The 21,884-nt window shown below is 38.1% G+C and overlaps 2 protein-coding genes and 1 pseudogene across 5 annotated transcripts; 1 reads left to right on the top strand and 2 right to left on the bottom strand.

Annotated features, from left to right (window-relative positions):
• Nucleotides 1-31: 31 nt before the first annotated feature.
• Nucleotides 32-3,839, bottom strand: LOC121781704 (annotated as a pseudogene).
• A 3,700-nt stretch (nt 3,840-7,539) lies between these two features.
• LOC121780623 lies at nt 7,540-10,291 on the top strand. Of its 4 annotated transcripts, XM_042178237.1 has the most exons (5): nt 7,867-8,063; nt 8,163-8,710; nt 8,808-9,033; nt 9,143-9,588; nt 9,731-10,291. In XM_042178237.1, the coding sequence occupies exons 2-5, from the start codon at nt 8,183-8,185 to the stop codon at nt 9,752-9,754; spliced, it is 1,224 nt and encodes a 407-aa protein (XP_042034171.1). In that variant the 5' UTR covers nt 7,867-8,063; nt 8,163-8,182; the 3' UTR covers nt 9,755-10,291. The 4 variants fall into 4 exon arrangements, with proteins under 4 accessions (XP_042034170.1, XP_042034171.1, XP_042034168.1 ...); XM_042178236.1 differs by lacking the exon at nt 7,867-8,063 and adding an exon at nt 7,540-7,704 and having other exon boundaries at nt 9,143-10,291; XM_042178234.1 differs by having other exon boundaries at nt 9,143-10,291.
• Nucleotides 10,292-11,892: 1,601 nt separating this feature from the next.
• Nucleotides 11,893-14,056, bottom strand: LOC121780625. The gene is made up of 4 exons (XM_042178238.1): nt 13,729-14,056; nt 13,322-13,378; nt 12,865-13,217; nt 11,893-12,764 (listed from the first exon to the last, which is right to left on the bottom strand). The coding sequence occupies exons 2-4, from the start codon at nt 13,374-13,376 to the stop codon at nt 12,138-12,140; spliced, it is 1,035 nt and encodes a 344-aa protein (XP_042034172.1). The 5' UTR covers nt 13,377-13,378; nt 13,729-14,056; the 3' UTR covers nt 11,893-12,137.
• Nucleotides 14,057-21,884: the final 7,828 nt, after the last annotated feature.

The following is a 21,884-nucleotide window of genomic DNA, read 5'->3' as shown; positions in this document are numbered from 1 at the left end:
GCACTCATACAAATTGCCCTCACCACCATCATCATCTGAGCCTGTCGATGATTTTAGACAGAGCTGAATAGCTTCCAATCGCAGACGCCACAACGCCAATTCCAATCACACGACACACACATCGCCCTCTGCAGAGAATGAAAGATGGTCAAGCCTTGGTATTGAAGCAAATGCCTTTCTTGATATGGTAAATTAAGTCTACCTGGAGTAAGCTCAGTTTGCCTCTTAGGATGCTCAAATAGCAAGCACACGGAAGAATCAACGTCTGCACACAACAGAACTCGTGAGCCATAGAACGAGCCAGTGTTGCAACAGCTAAAGAAGTGGTGGTTTAGAGACACTTACAACTAGCATCGTGAGAAAGGATCCTATCAATGCACTCACCAGACCTGCATCGCAGTGGAGGAGTAGAATTATTTGGTGCACGAAGCACTTGCAACGACTCGTTGTGGGAGGCACACAACAACAAACTTACCAAAGAATGGGATGCTAAGGCCAACCAGCAGGGTGGATATCACCAATAATGTCCTTATGATGAGCGAATACATGTGGGATTGGGCATTTGTGGATGGTATCAATTCTTCGAGACTCATTGCTACCGGAGCCATGGTTAGTGCATACGTGTTCATGGTCAAGGACAAGACAGCTTTATTATTTCCTCCATCCATAGTAAAAAAAATGCAGCAAAATTAAAACCGAAAGAAATTTGAACACAACTGATATATCTTCTAATCATGTTAAATCGCGTAAAGGATATTTTGTAAATGGATTGACAACCTGCAAAAGAAAAAGAAACGATGCAAAATTCATTACTATGAGGCAAAAATTCGAAGATAGTATCAAAGCAAAGAAATAAAGCTTACTGTAGTCCAAACAGCAAGTTTAGATGCAACTAAATTGTTAGGCATGTTGAGGGTGAACTGCGATTTTGTTCCATCTCCGAACATATAATATCCCATTATAGCAGCTCCAGCGTACATCAACGTGCAAAGACCAAAGCTGCATCGACTCTCATGCGTCAAAAATAGTGAATTCGCAAAATAATGAAGTCATTAAGAAGCTTCGAGGTTCAACAGATATTGACATATCACCTACTCGAAATTTGTCCATAAATTGTCACATAGTTCAGTAGATTTACCTCGTTAGGAGGACTGCAGGGTATTCGCTGGGCTTTTGCATCGATGAGTATATATTGGGGAAAACGGCATGCCCAGAGTAGCAATAACCGTATAGACCTATAGCAACAGGAAGACTGGAAAGGTTGATAGCTGTCCCTGGAGCATGGACGTTGACTCCATCCACTGTGCCAACCCAAAACAGGCAAACGACGACCAAGGTTGATGCGAGGACACCTCCAGCTGCAAAAGTTGAAAAAAGAGAGTGATTATAGACACTGCTGATGATGAACAAGCATATCTATTTTAATCATATCAAACGAAACTCAGAATTTTTCTCCCTTTGGAGAATAAGCAATACTCACCAGAGAGGTAGCTCAGAATACTCAGGTCTCGTAACCAAACAGTAGGAAGAACGGCCAGGGTGGTAGCTAACGCAAAAATATGATGTGAGTCCAACTCAAAGCCTCCAAAGTTCAAATGCGCATTTGGAAATAAAGATGATAAGTTATCACCCTCCAAAATTATATACTCAACACAACAAGCCTGCAAAAAGCAGATGATGATTCAGCAAAGAGTGTATTGATGCTCATGAAGTTGTGAAGGCCGATGTAGCCAAAGTGCACAACAGCCACAAATATCTTTCCTGATGAAACCGCAGGGGGGGGAAACGAAATCGATTTATGGCAGATCATAAAGCATAGACGAAAGAAAAGTTTGTCGTTATATTAGGAAAACTGAAGTTGGGCCTATTGTACTGTCATATGAGATTATCTCAGAGTTGCGAAATGTACTTACATATAACTCCACGTATAAAATAATCTGCGTACACAGGAAAACGAGAAAAGGATGTCAGTTATGAACACACAATCATGTTTAGTTGATAATAGAACAATGCAGTAACTCTCTGATTTAGATTTGAGCAAAGCCTTTTTCCTAATCATGAAAAGTCTTTCCCTTAAACAAGACCATGATTCAGATAGAAAAACTTGGGACTTTTCATATATGATCTCTGAATAGCTCGCTACTCGATCAAGGTTTACATAACGGATGGAGAAAAAAACTACCCTATGTAACTGCAGTTATTGTCTGGGACTGTCCCATCCTCGAAAAAATAAATAGATAATAACTCATAGATTTCAACCAAAATGTCAGTGAATAAGATTGACAGATTGCTATGAAACTCACGGATATGATAATTCGTCCTGTAATGCCAAAGGCAGCCTGGCCAATGTCCGGGTACGTTTCAAGATCAGGCTGGCTGTCCAAGCAGTGGCGCAGAGAATTCCAGTATAGTAAGAGAGACACGCAAAAAGAACTAATATACAAAGCCCGAGCCAGCCTCCTTCTCTGATAGCATAAGGCGTGGAAAGTATTCCAACTCCACATAGCACGTTCATACCTGCATAAGATCGCCATAAGCCATATCTGTTTTATGAACTAATCCTCTGTGGAACTAAAAGATTCAATATGGATAGAATGATGTTTAACACAAACAAAAAATCTTCCAATTAATGATATGGAGAAAACAAACCATTCAGCACAGCCTGTCCATATGTACTCTGATAAGAAACTGGAGGCTCCTGTGCGATTGAAGCTCTCTTATCAAGAACTGCTTTTCTCAAACTGGATTCCTCGAGAGCGCAGGTGGCCCATAGTAAGAACCACGCGGTTGTTTGGATTTCTCAGCCTCTAACTGTGGCAGAAGTGCCTGACAAATGAAGGTAGCCTGTCGGGAGTGTGCCTCCTCACGAGGGACGATGACAAGAACGAGCTCCCCAGCTGTGATAGCGATGGGTGGCCCCAAGAAAGTGAGACTCGGAGATGGAACAGTACCGTATAAGTCCATGGTTTGCCTGTAACGCACATTTAACAACATCATTCAATTCATTGATCAGTTACCAACCACATCCCGAATCTCCAACGAGACGACTGTCTACATCATTCAACCTGCTACTTTCATATTCCTCTCATCAAGATCCAGCCATTGAATTGTGAACCGATCCATAACATTCACAACTAACTATCTCAAGTAATTGGATCTCAATAACATAAAGAGCATTGAAGCATTTGGTTTAGTTCCCATATTCATCTCATCATCAAACAACACATACACATAAACAAAGGGCATGGACATAAAATGAATGATGTTTCACCACAAACAACAATCAAATTGATACATTAATTGGATAGATTAGATCCCATCTTCAGCTCATCATTAATTAACACAGAACACACATGAAAAATTACAAAATGTGTGATAATTTTTATACCTGTAACTTTGAGGCCAGGCCGTCTTGCTCTCGTGATTGGCATTGTCATTGTCGTCGTCGTCGTTGGAGTAATTCGAATGTTCGGAATCACTCCCATCACCATCACCATCTCCATATTTGTAATTCTCATCTTCTTCTCCCTCACTTTCGATGTAGAAACTCTGCTCAGATGCGGAATTCTTCATCGTCTTTGCCTATTCCCTCTCCCTTCAAAAGCTTCAAATCCAATTCAAATTGCCGCTTTTCTATTCAATATTTATACCTACAATCTTACATCATCATCATCATCACATGAAAAAATCTTGAAGTCTAATCAAACATATATATATGAATAATGAATTAATGTGCATGTGCATTGGATTCAATAATGAAGAAATCATTCATTAAAATTGAAGAGAAAAAATTGAATCACTGGAAATACGGCTAGAATGTTGGTTGTATGCAGAAACGAAACAGCTTACCTCCAAACAATTTTATTTCAATTTTTGAGAAATTAAATCTACAATGGTAAGAATATTTAAATGTGTTGTTTTCTTTTCCTATTCATATTAGATTTCTGATGCACTTTATAATTATTGGATAAAATAAAAATCTGACTAAGTGATGTGTAGATATATTATTAATTATTGATTACAAAGATTCTTAATTATATACTTTATTCAGTTAATTATTAAAAGAGTAATTTGCTTCATAGTGTAAATCCAAAATCTAACACGTAGCTAATGTTGAAGGGCCAAAAATAGAAAAACAGATCTTTGCTTATTCGATTTACACTTCCCAACCAATTATCACCCACGTTATTTTATGCTATTGTCCAAATTCATTGCACATTAATTGTCGAATTATACAGCTGAGTGTTAGTATCCGATTAGCTGTTTTTTATTTGTCACCTTCACTGTTTTCTTGTCCAAATAAAATATATTTTAAATTTATTTGTAAATAAAAGGAGCATAATATAATTGATAATATATTTTTAAATTCATATGACTGTATTTCCAGCTTGACGCATATTTCAAAGATAATATAAAATACGGTATAATTTCACAGAAAAAGTTGAACTTGCAAATTAGCTGTGTCTAGTCGTATGTGGATATCTATTTTGTTATATTATTGTAAAATTGTGCACTATTACAAGTGTGAATACTTATGACATATACGCTTCTACGCATATAATATCCTTACTTATTTTAATTTTCGGAATAATATTTAATTTTTTTAAAATTAGGCTAAACATTTCTAATTCCTAAAACATGACACATCATAAATTAGTAACACTCCATGCATCATATAATCAAAATCACATGTCATGCCATATACGAGATCATTTAATCTCATATATGAAAATGCTAGTTTTCCACGAAATAAATATTTTTATTGCGAAATACTCCATATTATCACAAAAAAATGATAAATAACACGAGAAAATTATTTATCCAGTTCATTTGTATGAGACTACACTTAGATGCGAAGCCAACTAATTTTATTTTATTTTTTCGATATACAGAGGGAAACAACTATCAAATACTATAGCACCCAAGTCCAAACATAAGCTTCTTAAGATTCCACCGAAGCTAAAAACATATATGGTGAAGCTATTGGAATCAAAATTATGATTTACTTAAATGATACATATCAAATACTATTGATAAACATAAAGAGGAAGCATACTCTGGATTCATGACATGTCTGATGAATTGTGAAGTGAAGATATCATCTTTCAAGTATCAATGTTCTTGAGGAATTTGTTTTTTTTTTCCGCCTTTTGTCAATAAGAATGGAATTTTATTGGCGTATTAATCCTTGCACGTGCATAACCCGTGTTTATAGAACGTATCTCTAACTTCATTGTAACTTTAGTTTCACTTAACAAAATTAAAATTATTTAAATGGTAACTTCAGAATAATCCTTGTAATTTGTTAATTGATCATTTGATCCTCAAAATTATATTAACTTAGTTTGTTAAATGTTTCTAAATCAATAGACTACGATGTAGACCGATATATCTAATTATTTAAATATAGCCCACATGGCTGCACATTTATTTGAACATGAGAGATGGCTAAATCATGTTACGCTGTTTTTTCTTTTCGATTGAGAAATAAAGAGTGAACGACAATGATTTGATGCAAAACGACTTGTCCATCGTTTCACAAATCAAACGAAAGGATGGTATAATAGTAACAAATCAGAAACTTTGTTAAGAATGTAAGAGTTAGAATTGGGCTGAGCTAGCGGCCCCAATTATTCAATTAAACCAACGTGGGCTCAAACTTATTAGCCCAATTAAAATGGGGTTTAGGATATTTTTTCGCATAGTTTCCCCATCCAAATGCGTAGTTCTCATAATAAACTAAATCAAATGTAACACAAATCTCTTGGCCTCTTTCTTGCTTGTAATTCATCACTAGCTCTTTGGGATGGAAGGAGTACATTTCCCTTTTTGAAATGTCTCACTCTAAATAGGGGTGCGTAGGTACGGTATACCTTACCGAAACCACCATACCGTATACCTTACCGTAAATTCGGTATGCAAAAAAATCATACATTTATCTTACCAAAATTTTCGGTATACCTTATTTTCGGTATGGAGAATTTTCATACCGATATCGTACCTCATTTTTGGTATGCCATACCAAAGTTCGGTATATCATACTTTTGCGGTATACCTTACTTTCAATATCAATGAAAATTGAATATGTGAGTTTTTAGAATACTATTTATATTTTATAGTAATTTAAATAATATACGTGGTATTAAATACTAGTATATTTTATTCATATTATATTATATTTCACAATAAATTTATAATTTAAAAATATATAAAATACTTTATATATTATTATATTCATATTTTACGGTATATACCTTAAATTACGGTATATACTGAATTTCGGTATGCCGCGGTATATAAAAATTCATACCTTTACCTTATCATACAGTACCGAAAATTCGGTATTTTCAGTATTTTTTCGGTACGATAAGGCCAGTATTTGGCATTTCGGTATTTTTCCCCAGCCCTAACTCTAAATGACATATTTATAAATATATAAACATGGATCTCTCTATTTTTTCTCTCTCTTTTACTTGATTCTCTCCATTTTACTCACAAAACAACACTACATAAAATCATGTGACGAAATTATGTGACAAATTAGAAATGCTCCACTTAGAGTGGGACGAACGAGCCACATACAAAACCTCCAATTATCAACCTCGAATGCTTGAAATTAATTTTTCTTGATTAAAAGTAGTGTAATACTTACTAAATAAGTAGCTAAAGTTGTTTGCCCAATCCGGTCAATATACACAAGTACACAAGGCCGAAGCATATTTGAAGAGCTATTTGACATTTAACAGTACTTCCTCCGGATCTTATGAATAATATTTTTATATTAAATCTGTTTGTAAAAATTAAATCTTTTATTTACATAAAAACATAATATTTTAAATTACTTATTTCCCAAAAACTGAACATTCAAATGATCAAAATCCTAAACATGTATTCAAATAAAATCCCTAATGAAAAAGAAAGGTGGGCAAGGATTCTTCCACCCATCGGCGTCGGCGTAAGCTCCACTGGAATAGATCCGGATAGGGAGCCGAAGGTTGAATAGACGGAATACGAGTTTTACCGTGGGTTAATCCACGGAGATTAGGGTTTCAAGGTTGTGAAAGCTAGGGATCCAGAGGAGACGGCGATTGGAGGAGATAGAAGGGTAGAGAGAAAGGGAGAGGGGACCGAACTAAGATCTACACTAATTATTAAGTTAATTAATGAGTCGTTTGGTTAGCATGACAAATCATGTTAAATGTTATTATCATGAGTTAACCTGCTGTTTGGTTGCTTTGTTTGATAACATGAGGCCCGATGTCGGCCCGTCAAAGCCCGAACTGTTCATCCAAATAACATGTGTTTCGTATCAGCATTTGAGGCACCGATTATAATCATGCCTCGACTCCCGTGCCCGATACAGCATCAACATTTCCATTTTGCCCTCTATACGTGATTTGAATTTTGGAAACACCTCCTCCAATAATTCATCCCCAAACCTTGTGTGAAACCACTGCAGACACACCCTACAATTGAAGCCAGAGATTGTTACAACACTTGAGGACTCCATACCCCCACGCACAAAGGTAGGCCAAAATTGTTGTATTATTCCCCTCTATAACAATTTGGATCGGTGTTTGTATATGGTCACAAATGCCGTCTGAATTTTGCGTCCACATCCAGGGGGTCGGCGTTAGGGATCCGATTCGTCCACCGGAATCGGTCGACATAAACATCAGCAAGTTTTCGCCCAAATTTCAGACGGTTAGTTATTGATGCTCCAGTTCATAAACAATCGACTCTTTCCATTTGTGTTTTTATTTTTTACGTGCTTGATTTTCCAGATCTCCTTTTGTGCTTTATTTTTTATGTGCTTGATTTTCCAGATCTCCTCTTGTTCTTTATTTTTAGGTGTTGAGCTTATTATTGCTAAGAATTTTTAATCTCTATTAGTAGTATATTGGTTTATAGAAATGGAAGACCAGTTTCTCTGCAGAGTAAATAGTTCTCGTTAGTATGCACACAGAGTTTGTATTGACAAGTTGTATCTGTTCATAACTTGAGTTTGCAGCCAAATTTGAGTACGTGTATGTGCATCACATGACTGTGTATTCGTTAGTAAAGTGAGTCTTTACTGAATCTAGAGTTCTCTAAAGGCAATTTTATGTTTTGTGCCCAATATTCATGAATTTCATTCTGATTTTGTAACATTTCCTTGGTAGTTGTAATTGAATTGCTCGTGATGGCCCGTATTGTTCGTGTACCCCCTTCCGTTAACCTGATGGTGGAAGATATACTTTTTTTGTTGCGTATTCAACAAATCATCATTCTGTACTTATACTTGAAAAGAACAAGGCGTTTTACACGTCGTGTAAGAAATCACCAAGTTAGGTATTCACTAATTGAGCGAATCCCTCCACAAGTGAGGCATATGAACAGGCTCACTGCAGTTAGTGATGTCGACTGTTTTTCGAACCTCCGTATGGATAGGAATGCATTTGGACGATTGTGTATTCTTTTAAGAGACCGTGGTGGACTACGGAATGGTCGATTTGTGTTACTAGAGGAGCAAGTAGCAATTTTCCTAGGCATTTTAGCCCATCATAAGAAAAATAGACCTTCTGGATTTGAATTTCGTCGTTCGGGTGAAACCATTTCTCACTATGTGCATCTTGTACTTAAAGCGGTACTCAAGTTGCATACAATTTTATTGCCTCGGCCTGATCCGGTGACAAACAATTGTGTTGATCCACGATGGCAACACTTCAAGGTAATCTAACTTTAATTTGCACGATTTGCATTCAATTCTTGCAGTTTGTTGGTAGTAATATATTGTTTTCATAATGCTGGTACCGAATTGCAAATAGGGTTGTATTGGCGCTTTGGACGGCACTTACATAAATGTGCTCGTAAGGACCTTAGACAAGCCACGATATCGCACGCGAAAGGGCCAAATCGCGACCAATACTCTTGCTGCGTGTGACCGCAATATGAAGTTCTTATACTTTTTACCCGGGTGGGAGGGATCGGCGGGTGACTCTCGAGTGCTTAGGGATGCTGTCACTAGAGAAGGTGGATTGAGAGTAAACAAAGGTGTAAGAACAGGATACTGTGATTATTTAATCCTTGTAGTATTCATTTTTATCTTTTTCCCATTATTTACACTAGCTAAATACCCCATCGTATGTTGGCACTTTTATAGGAACTTATTATCTATGTGATAATGGATACGCAAACAGTGAAGGATTCCTTACTCCGTATAAAAACGTGCGCTATCATTTGAAGGAATGGGGAGTCGGGACCCAGCGTCCGCAAAATGCACGAGAATTGTTTAATCTAAGGCATACTAGAGCTCGTAACATAATTGAGAGGGCCTTTGCAGTGCTAAAGATGAGATGGGGTATCTTACGGAGTGCTACTTTCTATCCGATTAAGATCCAGATCCGGTTAATCATGGCATGCTTCCTGCTACACAATTTCGTACGGGGTGAGATGCACAATGATCCAATTGAGCAACACGTTGACGGAGATACACAACCTCTGGTCGATGAGGAGATTCATGGTGACCTAGAATTCGTAGATCAAGTAGAGCCAACTTCAGAATGGAACCAAATGCGGGATGACTTGGCTAACTCCATGTGGAGTAATGTGTGTTTTTATGTGACTTTTCCAAATTTAATTTGGTTAATTTTGCCTAGAATTGTCAGATTACATCTGTTATATAAGCAGTATCTTATTGTGAGGTTATTATAAATAATTACATATTTTCTCAATGTTTTTTGTTTTGTAGCGAGCCAATGTCGACGGTAACTGAAGAATTGGACATGATACCCGAGTGTCTTTGCGGCGGTGGCAGGATGAAGTTGTTATGTGCTGGGAAAGCGGCCACACACGCCGGTCGTTACTTTTATAAATGCCCAGCCGATGATAAACATTCCGGGTCTTTCTTGTGGTGCGATGACTACCATTCTCGGATAGGGGATGGCAAGCAACCGACATATGTAAAGAGTCAACTTTATCGGCCTAATAAACATATGAAGTACAGGGAGGAAGCGAAAAATAAAAACATCATCAAGCAGGGTAGTGATTGTGGGGTCTGTGGCCGCTGTCGCGTTGAAGCTCGGGTGAACCTCTTGTTGGCTGGCTTGGGTTTAGTTTTATTATTGGTTGGATTTGTGCTAGGGAAAATGGTGTAGTTTGTTTATGCAAAATGTGCAACAAAGACTCCAACTTATTATGTAGTTTTCTATTCATGAATTATGCTGTTGCTATGACATTTGGTGAATCACCTACATGCACTTATATTTTGAATTAAGTTGTTTGTAATTTGTATATTATGTCTTGGACGAAAAGTGACTTATTGACTAATATTTATGGGGTAGGTGTTGTAGCTTTTATGTTGTAGCTTCTTTTGCGGGATATGCAAACTCACTTCAATGAATCATCTCCAATCCTACAAATGGGGGATTTGATTTGATTCAACTACATCAATAGCCGTATAGAAATGAATGAGGGGTAGATCAGAGTGATGGAGTGTAAGAATTCTGCTCATAAATGAGGAAGAAGAAAGGATTCTATAAATATGAACCTCATTGGTGGAGCAACTACACAGTTATATATTTTCTCTCTTTCAACTTAGATAGCGTCAAATGGCAATGGACTCACCCCTCCAAAGCTCATTTCTTTACCGTGGAACATGGAAGCATGAAATTGACACCATCATTCTGTCCACCATGGCTCGCCTAAAAAGGACTATGGCTGTGAGGGTTCGGTATTCCCCAGCCACTTTATTTTCGAGGCTCAGTCCGTGGTGGAGTATCATTTTGGGGTGACGTTTGAATGGTGGGAAATTGTGGATCGCCTTCACTTCTTGGAACAGCGCTATAGGACCTTCAAAGAGCTCCTAGGAATCGCAGGGTACTTACTGGGATCAACCGAGCAACAAGATCATCGTCTCGGCGAACACGTGGGCAAGCCATCTCCCTGTAAGTTCTATGCGCTATTTGTAGAAAAGTTAACATTATGTGAATATTTTAAGATGATGTATGACCTTGTAATCGATGTAGAGAAACCATCTCTTCGGGGCATACCACAGTAGTGGTGACCCTGCATACAAAGAGTTACGGGAGCTGTTTGCGGTGAATGAAAGCATGCAAGGGATAGAGAGAACGTTGATCGTCCTGTCGGATTCTGTGGAGGCAGCGGGCCATTTGTGTGATGCACCAAAGAAGAATGCACAACCCGTAGAGCCGGGCGAGGTCAACAGTGGGAACCCATTTTCTCTTGCACGACGCAAGCTCATGTTCGATGACGGAGGACCACAAGACCTTGAGTCAACAAACAAGAATGTCACCGGCCGTGTTTTACCTCGAGAGACCCCATCAAGGAGTCCAACACTCACCTATTCGTGTGGATCATCCAAGCCTGTGACTTGGTATAGGATGCCACGGAAGCCCGATATCTAGTCGTGTGCGACTGTGTAGCTTTTTTGTCATTATCACTAATCTCGGCTGTGTTTTGAGTTTACTTGGTCGGCTGGTTAGGAATATTTTAGTAGAATGTCGTAGTAAGCATGGGATTGGTGTTAGGCTCGGTTATCACAGATCTTGATTAGCAAGATCAGCCGGAGCTGTTTCCTTTTGATGCAAATGGAACAATATTAATGGAAGTCCATGTGTTATCATATTTTGATCTATTAAAATCATCTATTTCTCTTTGCTGATGTAGTGCTCGACGCAGAGCTGTAACATCTAGATTCAGTCAATAATTTTATCAAGTCGTGATCATCAATGCATTGATGATTGAATATTTGTATAGTGATATAAATATGATAAAATCTATGAAAATGAGGTTTGTGAAAATGAATGGAAAATGAGGTTGGAGAGTCTACACGAAGAATTGAGGGACGCAGCAGCAATTGAGATATATATAACTTTGATATTGTATAAGTAATTAAGAATTAAGCACACAACATTTCACTTCATCCAATAGATAATATAACATAGTTCTTGACATGCCAAAAAAGGTCAGCTACAAAAAAGCTACGCCAAAAACCACCAACTGACGTTTAAATTACAGAAATGTCTTCATAGTAGATAATATATAAAAACTAGCTTAATTAGGTCCAAAAGAACATAGTTTTTGATTACCCAAATCAACCGGCAAATGTACGTTCCACCCATTGCATGAAGCGACTCCTAATTAAGACCTTCTTTCTCAATGATGCGCCTCACATATCCCGGCTTTGAGGCGTCAGGGAGGCCGGTGAAGATTTCCAGCCTCGAGTTCTCCTTACCGATGATGTCGCAGAGGTCGTAGCGCTGAGACTCTGTCAGCTCCGGGATGTTTCCCAAATGACGGAAGATCTCTTTCCTAGCTTGGCCCAAGTCGATCTCATAACCAATACGAGCGGTCAACTTATCCAAACGTGCATTCGTTTCAGCATGCAAGTTGCTAAGGAGGTTGAGCAAAGCAGAATCATCATCACAGCTCTTGCGTTTACGAGTCATTTTTTTTGGAGCAGGAGCAGGAGGCGCATTAGTGTTTGCAGCCACGTTCTGCCCACTTTGAGCGCTGTTGTCATCAACAACTTCATTTGTGTAGCCGGGTTGGACTTGATCAGACCCTAGAAAGTCTTCAAAGCTTGGGTAGTAATCAGCACTTTCCCCGATAGATGTAAATGCCTCATCCGTGGTATTGTTAGCCACTGCCTCGCCAATACCCTCAGCAGTCCCTCCAGTGGCCCTATCGTTCCCAAATATCATCTTCCAATCATCCCAGAGAGGCCAAGCTTTGTGGCGCATGGTGCGGGCATTGGGATCTTGCTGCAATGGAAAAATGAGTGTGCGGGCGCACAAGTGAAGACATGGCAGATCAACAAATTTTAAACCATGAAAGAGTGAAGAATATACAACTATCACATACCCTCACGATTTGATCCCATTGGTCATCCGAGCAATCAATTTTGAAATCATTGTGTACGTTGAAGCCAACCCCACTACGGTCGAGTATTTTGGACAGCGAGTAGTAGTTCCTTTTCCATGTAGTAATCTTGGATTGAATGTGTGGCGTTGCCTTCAAATCAGTAGTTGGGAACTCATTTTTCAACCATTCCTCTATCTTTTGTGCATATCCACCTCGGAAGCCATTGTCTGACTTCCATCCTGTGGCAACAAGTTCCTTCAAAGCGGAGATTAGTATCAGCTCTTCACGGTCAGACCAAGATCTGCGAGGGCGGTCGCACGGGCGGAAGCTTGAGCGGCGATACTGACTGCGGCCTATAACAGAGAATCAGCATAGAGGCAAATCAAATTTGGTTAATGTCGTTGCCTACTGGATGTGCATAAATTAGGTGAAAACTGAGTGCTCTTAACCCCCAAACCTTGGGTGCATTGGCTGCCACCGGCACTAGGTGCATTAGTCCGTGCCTCAGACATTGCTATGAACAATTAAAAACAGAGACAAGTGTTACATACAATTGCCGGTGTATACGGAGACAAGAAATAATGAAGAAGAGAGCTCCAGATATGACATGAAGATAGAATGAAAACAATAATTTAAACACCCAGGTAATAAAAGTTCAGACAAAGCTTCTCACAGTGAAATCGATTTAGCAGACAAGCAAAAGCGACATACACATCAGGTAATAAAAGTTCAGAGCTTCATGATTAAAACAGAATACAGGGGCCATCAAGAAAACTAATACTCAACATTATATCAAAAGAAGCTTAGATCTAGGAGCTCTCGGCACATCAACGGGTAACTGGGAACGAAGTATGTTAGTCTAACCTGGGAAGCTGAAATCTCGAAACCGTCGACGACCTTAAGCTGCCGCCGTCGTGTGGAAAGTTACTCTCAGGAGGAAATCAACCGCGAATGAGGACAACCCAAAGGGAGGCGATGTAATCCCAAAATAAGTGGAAAATCTTAGGGGCAAAAGGGTCAGCACAAGACCAATATCTACATGCTCAAAGTTAACCAAACAATGGGATGGGATTGTTATTCATGATTGAATAGGTGAACCAAACAACTGGATTATCAAGACTCAAGTGCAGATCATGATTATAAACCACATTTGGGCCCAAATATATTAACAACCCGTCATGATAACCAAACGGACCCTAAAGGTATATGATTCCCTTTTACTATCTCCCCTATAAATTTGCCAGACTTTCTGTGGCAAGTCAACTAGAAAGCACATTCTTTTTTTTTCAAAATTTTATCCCTTTTCTTTTCGTTTATTCTTCTTTTATTCATTCCAAATTCTCAACTGCTAGATTTTATAGTTTCTTGTGTATCAATTGCCTCCCACTAAGTAATTTAGATAATTGCTATCTTGTTTCTTTCCGACTGCACATAGTCCTCTCATTTTCCCATGCTTGATCAAAAATTATAATAGTGAGACTAAATAATTTAAGAAACATATGAATTAATCATCTGATCAAATCAGATATTGTAACACTTATTTAACCGTCATCAATCAATAATAAAGCAATCAACACTTGGAGAAACATTATGCAAAAATCATAAAACATCACACAACTGTCACAACTCATGCACCATTAGTCTATGATCCAAAAGAAATATAGTAGTACAAAAAATTATAGAAAAAGCCCAAAATACCCTAATCATCATTTCTTCACAACAGATATACTAATATTGAAAAGTTTAAGAGAGTTATGGTAATGCTGCAGGATTCATTCACTTCTCTATCATCTTCTCTTCCTCCGCAAAACTCACTCTATCAGCAATGCTGCATACAAAAATGAGCATTTCAATACAATCCCAAGGACTAATTAAAAAGAAATTCAAAAATCAATTCAAATCATATGGAATAAGGGACTCACATATCAACATAGGAATAAAAACCGATTGTTACGAAACCACTGGACCGAACTGTAGCAACGTAATCCCCGCCCTTGCCTTGGACCAGTGACGAAGCCAGAATTTTTTTATTGGGGGGTCCAAATACTTTTATTGATGACTAAATATCATAAGGAAAAAATATAATTTTTTTCATTTATTTAATGATTAAATCTTACGATATTTACTTGTTAATTTTCTATGAATCTTTAATAAGAGAACTTTGATTCATTTTCTACGAATCTTTAATAAGAGAAGTTTGAGATGAAATTGAATGATGATTATATAGAAATGAATAAAGATTATGGAGTATATTCTTAGACTAAAATTTATTAATATTATATGGAGTAAAATATTTTCATATTTAAAGAGTATATTGAAGTCTAAAAATATTTAATTTATCAACTATGCAATTACTGTTTAAAATAATCAAATGTTGCAAAGTGACACAAATAATAAACATTAAAATTAAATAAATTAGTAGATGTGGATGTGTAAAAAGTAAGAATCTTATGAATGATAAAAATTAAAAGTAAAAAGATTTTTCAAAGTGGCCAACATGAAAATTTATAAAATGAACAGAATAAATAAATGGAAAAATTTGAAATAAACAGAATATAAAGTGAAAAAGTCAATAGAATTAGCTTAAGTGGTGTCTATAAAAAAGCTAAGTGAAGAAAATGAACAGAATAAATAAATGGAAAAATTTGAAATAAACAAAATATAAAGTGAAAAGGTCAATAGAATTAGCTTAAGTGGTGTCTATAAAAAAGCTAAGTGAAGAAAGTATATCTAGTGTTTTGCAAAATGAAAACATCAACTGTGATTTATGGGAGTCGAACTCAGTTCCTCACGGATGAAAGGGGATTATATTAACCAACTACGCTAGAACACTTTTTAGTGTATTGTTAAAGCATAATATTTAATAATGATTACGATAGCTGGGGGGCCCAGTGGCCCCCCAAGGCCCCAGTGTGGCTTCGTCACTGCCTTCGACAACTTCAACCTTGGAATATCGAAGACACGTCTCGAACATGTCCCTATCAAGCCGGAATATGTAGATGACCCAACCTGTACTTTGACTAACATTATTGCCAGCGTAGACAGCTCCCACCACGAGCTCATACTCACGGTCATCCGCATCCTCCTTACTCTGACCCTCAACCTTCACTTTCCCAACCTCATTGGAGGGCAGATTGTAGCCGGACCAATGATATGTGCTGTCGATAATGAATAGAGTGTCGCACCCCACATAGACAAGGTTCCTCTTCTTATTTGAGTGATATAATGGTCCAGGGAGGTTTTCTGCTATGACATTCCACTCCTCTGTCCGCAAGTTGTACGAGAGGAGAGATGGCTTTGTATGTTGTTTATCTTCGCCGTAAACCCAATTGTGATAGTATATCACAACCAGTTCGTCGGTCCACTTAAAGCAAGAATTTGGACGGGGATACCCAATTTCATCAGATAATTTCCTAGCCTCGAACTGGCCTTTCACTGGGTCGTAGATCTCAGCCCAACTTTCTACCTCAGCAGATGAATATCCTGGCATGCGTAATAGGACTAGCACAGAGATGGATCGCTCTACATTCATAGCCGTGGGGCAAAGAGTCCAAGGCACATTCGAAGAAGCAACATGTGGAGGTGGTGGCGATGCAGACCACATCCAGTTGGTTGGTTCCGCGACTATGAAATCATTCTTCAAACAGTAACCTTCAAATTATTATTATTATTCTGGGTCCAATGGAATTCATAGGTATAGGAAGAAGCCCTCTCAAATAGAGATTTTTTCTTTCGACCATATTTCGATTGTTAATACGATATATAAGTTATTATTATTATTATTATTATTATTATTATTATTATCCTTGCTTCTTGTAAGATTCTATGTAATAATAACACTTTTTCTTATGTATTCTTAGTCTTAAAAATAGAGATCTCGAGACGTCTTATATTTTAATATGAAAATAGTAATGTTGTGAGATAGAAAGAGAAAATTAATTAGCGTTAATGAATAATGAGACTAAATATAGCTTTTGAAACGTTGGAGTAAATGTTTTGCACATTTCAACCTAAATATTGGCACTTTGATTATAAATTTTGGATACTAACAACTTCTTGCTAATTGAAAATAATTAAATGATAAATAAATAGAAAATCGAACCTACACTACACATGCATATTGTTGACAAATTTATTGGTGCACTACATTTAGTAAATTTGAGCTGCATGGGCATTATAGTTTCATATTTTTAGTTGATTGTATTTTTGGAATCATAGTAAGAATAAAAAATTAATTTGTAGCTACTCATACAGTTCAATTTTCTTTTAGTTACATACATTTTCTCGTTATATGAAAAGCATTAATTACGAGATCCGTTTTTATTTATGTAGTTTTAATTTACTTATCATCTCTAATTTTACTTTCTTCTTAATTATATTTGTAACTTTTATTTTTTATTGAATATGTTTCATTTAGGTGAGCATTTTATTTAAAGAATTATGATGTTCAGAATCTATAAATTAATAAAGAGAGTTGTTCTTATTGTAGTGGTATTTGGAGACTGTTCATATTGCATGTACGATAGTTGGTAGTGGCAGACACAAGGCTGGGGTTCCAAACCAAACCACATAACACAAGAAAAATAAGTAATATAAAAAAAATACTCCATCCGTCTCATTAAATATGTAACATTTAGAAATCAACACGAGATTTTATGCAATATTTTCTTGTGAGTTAATAAAAAGAGAGTAAAATAAAAAAGATAAAAAAGTAGAGATAAATATTTCATTCTAGCTCATGCCAACAAGAGCTCAAGATTTTTAGACCAACTACACAGCCACTTAAAGTACCCCCACAATTCAGAGTTTCCCAGTAATATAATTGAAAGAGTGGGGGCCACAGTGGGCCCTGATATGTAGGTCCGCCTCTGTTATTAGTTGGTATTGCCAAAACTTATAGATTCTTGTCAATTTATTATAGGCACGAAATTATGGTAGTATATTTTTCTTTTTTGACAAAATACTTTTTACCAACAATTAAATTCGGGTTTCCGCTGATATCCAAACTCAAACAATAGGATACTCAAATCTCTAAAATATTCTATCTAATACCCGTTCTGCATGTGAATTCGGATATTCTAATACCCAATGCGGGTTCCCGAATCAGACTAATGGGATACCTGTAAACCCGATATTTAAAATTAAATCCTAATGTCATCGTAATTTGTTGACCTTGGAACTGATCATACCCATGATTGTAATTTATTTCTGAACCCCTTAACTTATTTTTTCCCGTCATAATATATAGTAATCATCATTGTATCATATTATATCCCGGTCAATTATAAATTACTATCAAAATTGTAGATATCATGTTAATTGGCACATACTCCCTTATATAACTCATATTCCATATAATGACCCGATCAATTAGAAATTACTATCAAAATTGTAATATTCACATGGGATACGCTCCTTTTAGAAATTACTATCAAAAGTGCATCCTATCTAGACAAGATCAAATATTTATCGGGATAGTAACGTGAAATTTTATAACATAAAAAAACTGCAATAAGAATTGAAAAATGGGAGAAAGCTTGCGTGCAATCGGCTCCACCAAAAATCAGAGTATTTATGGGTGAATTTGCAATTAAACCGTTTGTTTAATATTGTTTGCAATTACCCAAAGGGAAATATTCAGGTCGTCCATATATACTGTATTACGGAAGTTATATCTTAAATTCGTGATGATTCGAAAATTCAGATAAAAATATAAACTCAAATTTAGAATGTGAGTTAATAGAAAATATTGGGTTAACTAGACAAAATGAGGTTGGGTACATCATTTAACAAGGTTTTGCACAAGGAATTTTTTACCACTGCCGCCTTTGGCAATAGCGTACCCCGTAAAGTTTAATTTAACTTGACAAAATATCTCAACGGAAACAGAGCAATTTGCTCAAATGTTTTCCGAGTTTATGCGCTCAATTATAGTGCACCAAAACCAAATAATACCAACAAATCCTCCAGACCCGAAACCAGAAATCCACATAATTGATTCATCACCGTCAGCGAAAGATTAAACGGTGAAAACTACGCCCTCTGGACTGTTTTCATGAAGGTGGCGATCAGTGGGAAGAGAGGAGGATGCCTCACATCACTGGAGTCCCATCCCCTCCAGCAAGGACCGACCCAACCTTCGAAAGGTTGCAGCAAGCGGACCACTATGTGGCTAATGCAAAACGTGGAGTCTAGAATAGTCAGCCGCGTCTCTCAATACCCGACGACCAAAGAAGTACGGAATAGCTTAGAGGTCACATATGCTAGCGGAGGCGACAAGATCCAAGTGTACGACATGTACACAAAGGAAATCACCTATAGAATTAATTACTAGTATAATTTAATATGATAATTATATTTAATACTAGAATACTCGTATAACAATTGAACAAATTAAATAGCAAAATACCTATTTTTTTTCGTCGTTGCAAAATTGGGGTCTTCATTAAAAATTAAAAGCTCTGTAGCTGGTCCTATTGGCTGCTGGAGTATTTATTAAGCGTGGAAAAAAATAGTTGCTATTTTTCAATTGCCTTCTAACACTTAGAATTAGTAATGCATAGACAAACTAAGAAATGTGATGGGATACGAACTAAACAACTAAACAATAATTGCGAGCCCAATAGCAGTGACGGCCCATCAGCCCAAAACCCAAGAAAGAGTATCAGTTCGGCACAACCAAAGAGTTCGGTCACAGCCTATAGCTCGGTAAAAGCCGACCAATCGAGCTCAACTCTCAGTTCGGCACAACCAAAGAGTTCGGTCACAGCCTATAGCTCGGTAAAAGCCGACCAATCGAGCTCAACTCTCAGATCGGCAAAAGCTGATCGGCAAAGTTCAGCAGTTCGGTCTCAGTATTCGACCGAACAAGGAGATAGTGGACCCATGCAGGATCTCCACGACCTCCATTACACCCACGATCTATTTAGTGGTATTAAGCAGTTATCAACCCCACTACCAGGGCTGCAAACCACGATCTTAGTTCGAATGTATAAATAGAACTTAGATCAGATAGACCAGGGTTAAGCTCTCTAGATCCTGAATCTTATAGCAAATCAGTATTGTAATCTGTAAGCGAGACCAAGCAATACAAATTTGCCCTCTCTTCTTCCCGTGGACGTAGATTTACCTCAGTAAATCGAACCACGTAATTTTCCGTGTTGTGATCGTTTATTACTTGCATTTATTCCCATCAAAAATTCGCCACATCATCACTGGCGCCGTCTGTGGGTCGACAGAAAACCAAAACTGTGATAAAAGCGAGTTTTTGATCCTCTTCCACCAAAAAATGCATACCAGATCACATAATACCCATACTTCCGTCCGTGATGAACGTGAGGAAGCTAGTCCAGCCCGTAGGTCTGGAAAACAGCCTCGGGAGAAATCGGCCTCCAGTTCTCACGGTGAAAGAACAAACCACTCAAAAAGTCATCGCACCGAGCCTCCCCAGCAGCTCGCTTTGAATGAGGCTTGTCAAGTTGTTCTTGGCTGAGAAGCAGGATGAGTTCTTAACATTCCTGCAAAAGAGCCAGAAGCCGGAGAAGAAAACGGCGGATTCTCCCTCCCCCTCCAGACATGAAAGTCACTACCGCAGTAGTGTCGTATCTTCCAGGAGAAAGAATCCTCACCACCGATATATTCCTTCTCCTCCTTGTTACCGAAATCACAGGAGAACTCCATCTCCACCATACCGTAGAGATGTCGGATTCGCTATGTATGGAGCGCTGAAGACTCCATTTTCGGATGATATCACCAGAACTCCGTTGCCACAGAATTACCGAACTCCGTCAGTGACTTATGACGGGTTAGTGGATCCTCATGATTTCCTGGGACGCTATCAGTATAATATGGCGAACCAGGGTCTCAATGAGGTTCATATGTGTAAGCTGTTTCCCGAGCTGCTCATCGGGAACGCAAGAAGGTGGTTGATAGCCTCCCTCAAGGCAGCATTAGATCTTACAGAGATCTAATGGATGCTTTTCATAGGAGGTTCTTCCAGAAAGCGGAAACCCGAATCACTTCGGCTCAGCTGCTTTCTATACGTCAAGGTCGCGATGAAAAGATTAGCGACTTCATGACAAGATTCCACAAGGAATGCCTACAAGTAGATGATCTCAATGATCTACTTGTCATTTCGGCATTCCAAAATGGAATTCTGCCAGGAGCTCTCTACAGAAAGCTCGTTGAATGCAGTCCGCAAACAGCTCAAGAGATGTGGGACATTGCGGACCAGTTTTCTCGTGCTGATGAGGCAGACCGTCGAAAACGGTCTTTAGACAGCTCTTCCAGAGGAGACAAGAGGAAGCCCGATCATAGCGATCAGGGACATCCTCGCCGAACTCCTTTGAAAGAATTCAAAGAGCACCGGTACAAGACAGATTGGGACCACGTCTCAATCCTGAGAAACCACCCGCTCAGTTCGTACCATTGAACAAGTCGAGAGCGGAAATTTTCGAACTGCATTCTGATATGTTCGAAAAACCAAAGTCGATGACGAAATCGGCCACGCGCCGAAGTCAGGATAAATATTGCTCCTTCCATCAAGACCACGGTCACGATACCGAGGAGTGCCGAAATTTGGCAGCAGATATTGATGTTCTTGTGAAAGCAGGGACGTTAAAAAAATACCAAAGCAAGCCGCCGAAAAAGAATAAGAAACAGAGAAGTGCGAACTGCGCTCCTCAGGATCCTAAAAGGCAACAGGATCCCGAAGACGATGACGAGCCGCAATATGATGGAGTGATCCAGACTATTGACGCTCTCCCAGCCGGGAAGACTAAATCGTCTCTAAAATCAGAGCGCAGAGGCTTCAATCGAGAGGAGCCAACACATAAAAGGCTGAAGAAGGAGGAAGTAATTACATTTTCAGATGCAGATCCCGTCCCGGCCATTTCTCCTCATCAAGACGCTATTGTCATTCAAGCTGGAGTGGCAAACAAACTGATCCACAGAGTGTTTGTGGATACAGGAGCGTCGGTTAGCATTCTTTTAAAGAATGTTTTGATAAACTGGAAGTGGAT

Source organism: Salvia splendens, chromosome 20 (genome assembly GCF_004379255.2).
Source record: "Salvia splendens isolate huo1 chromosome 20, SspV2, whole genome shotgun sequence".
Taxonomy (NCBI): domain Eukaryota; kingdom Viridiplantae; phylum Streptophyta; class Magnoliopsida; order Lamiales; family Lamiaceae; genus Salvia; species Salvia splendens.
Note: the sequence above shows the minus strand (reverse complement) of the source record. Positions and strands in the feature narration are given on the sequence as shown.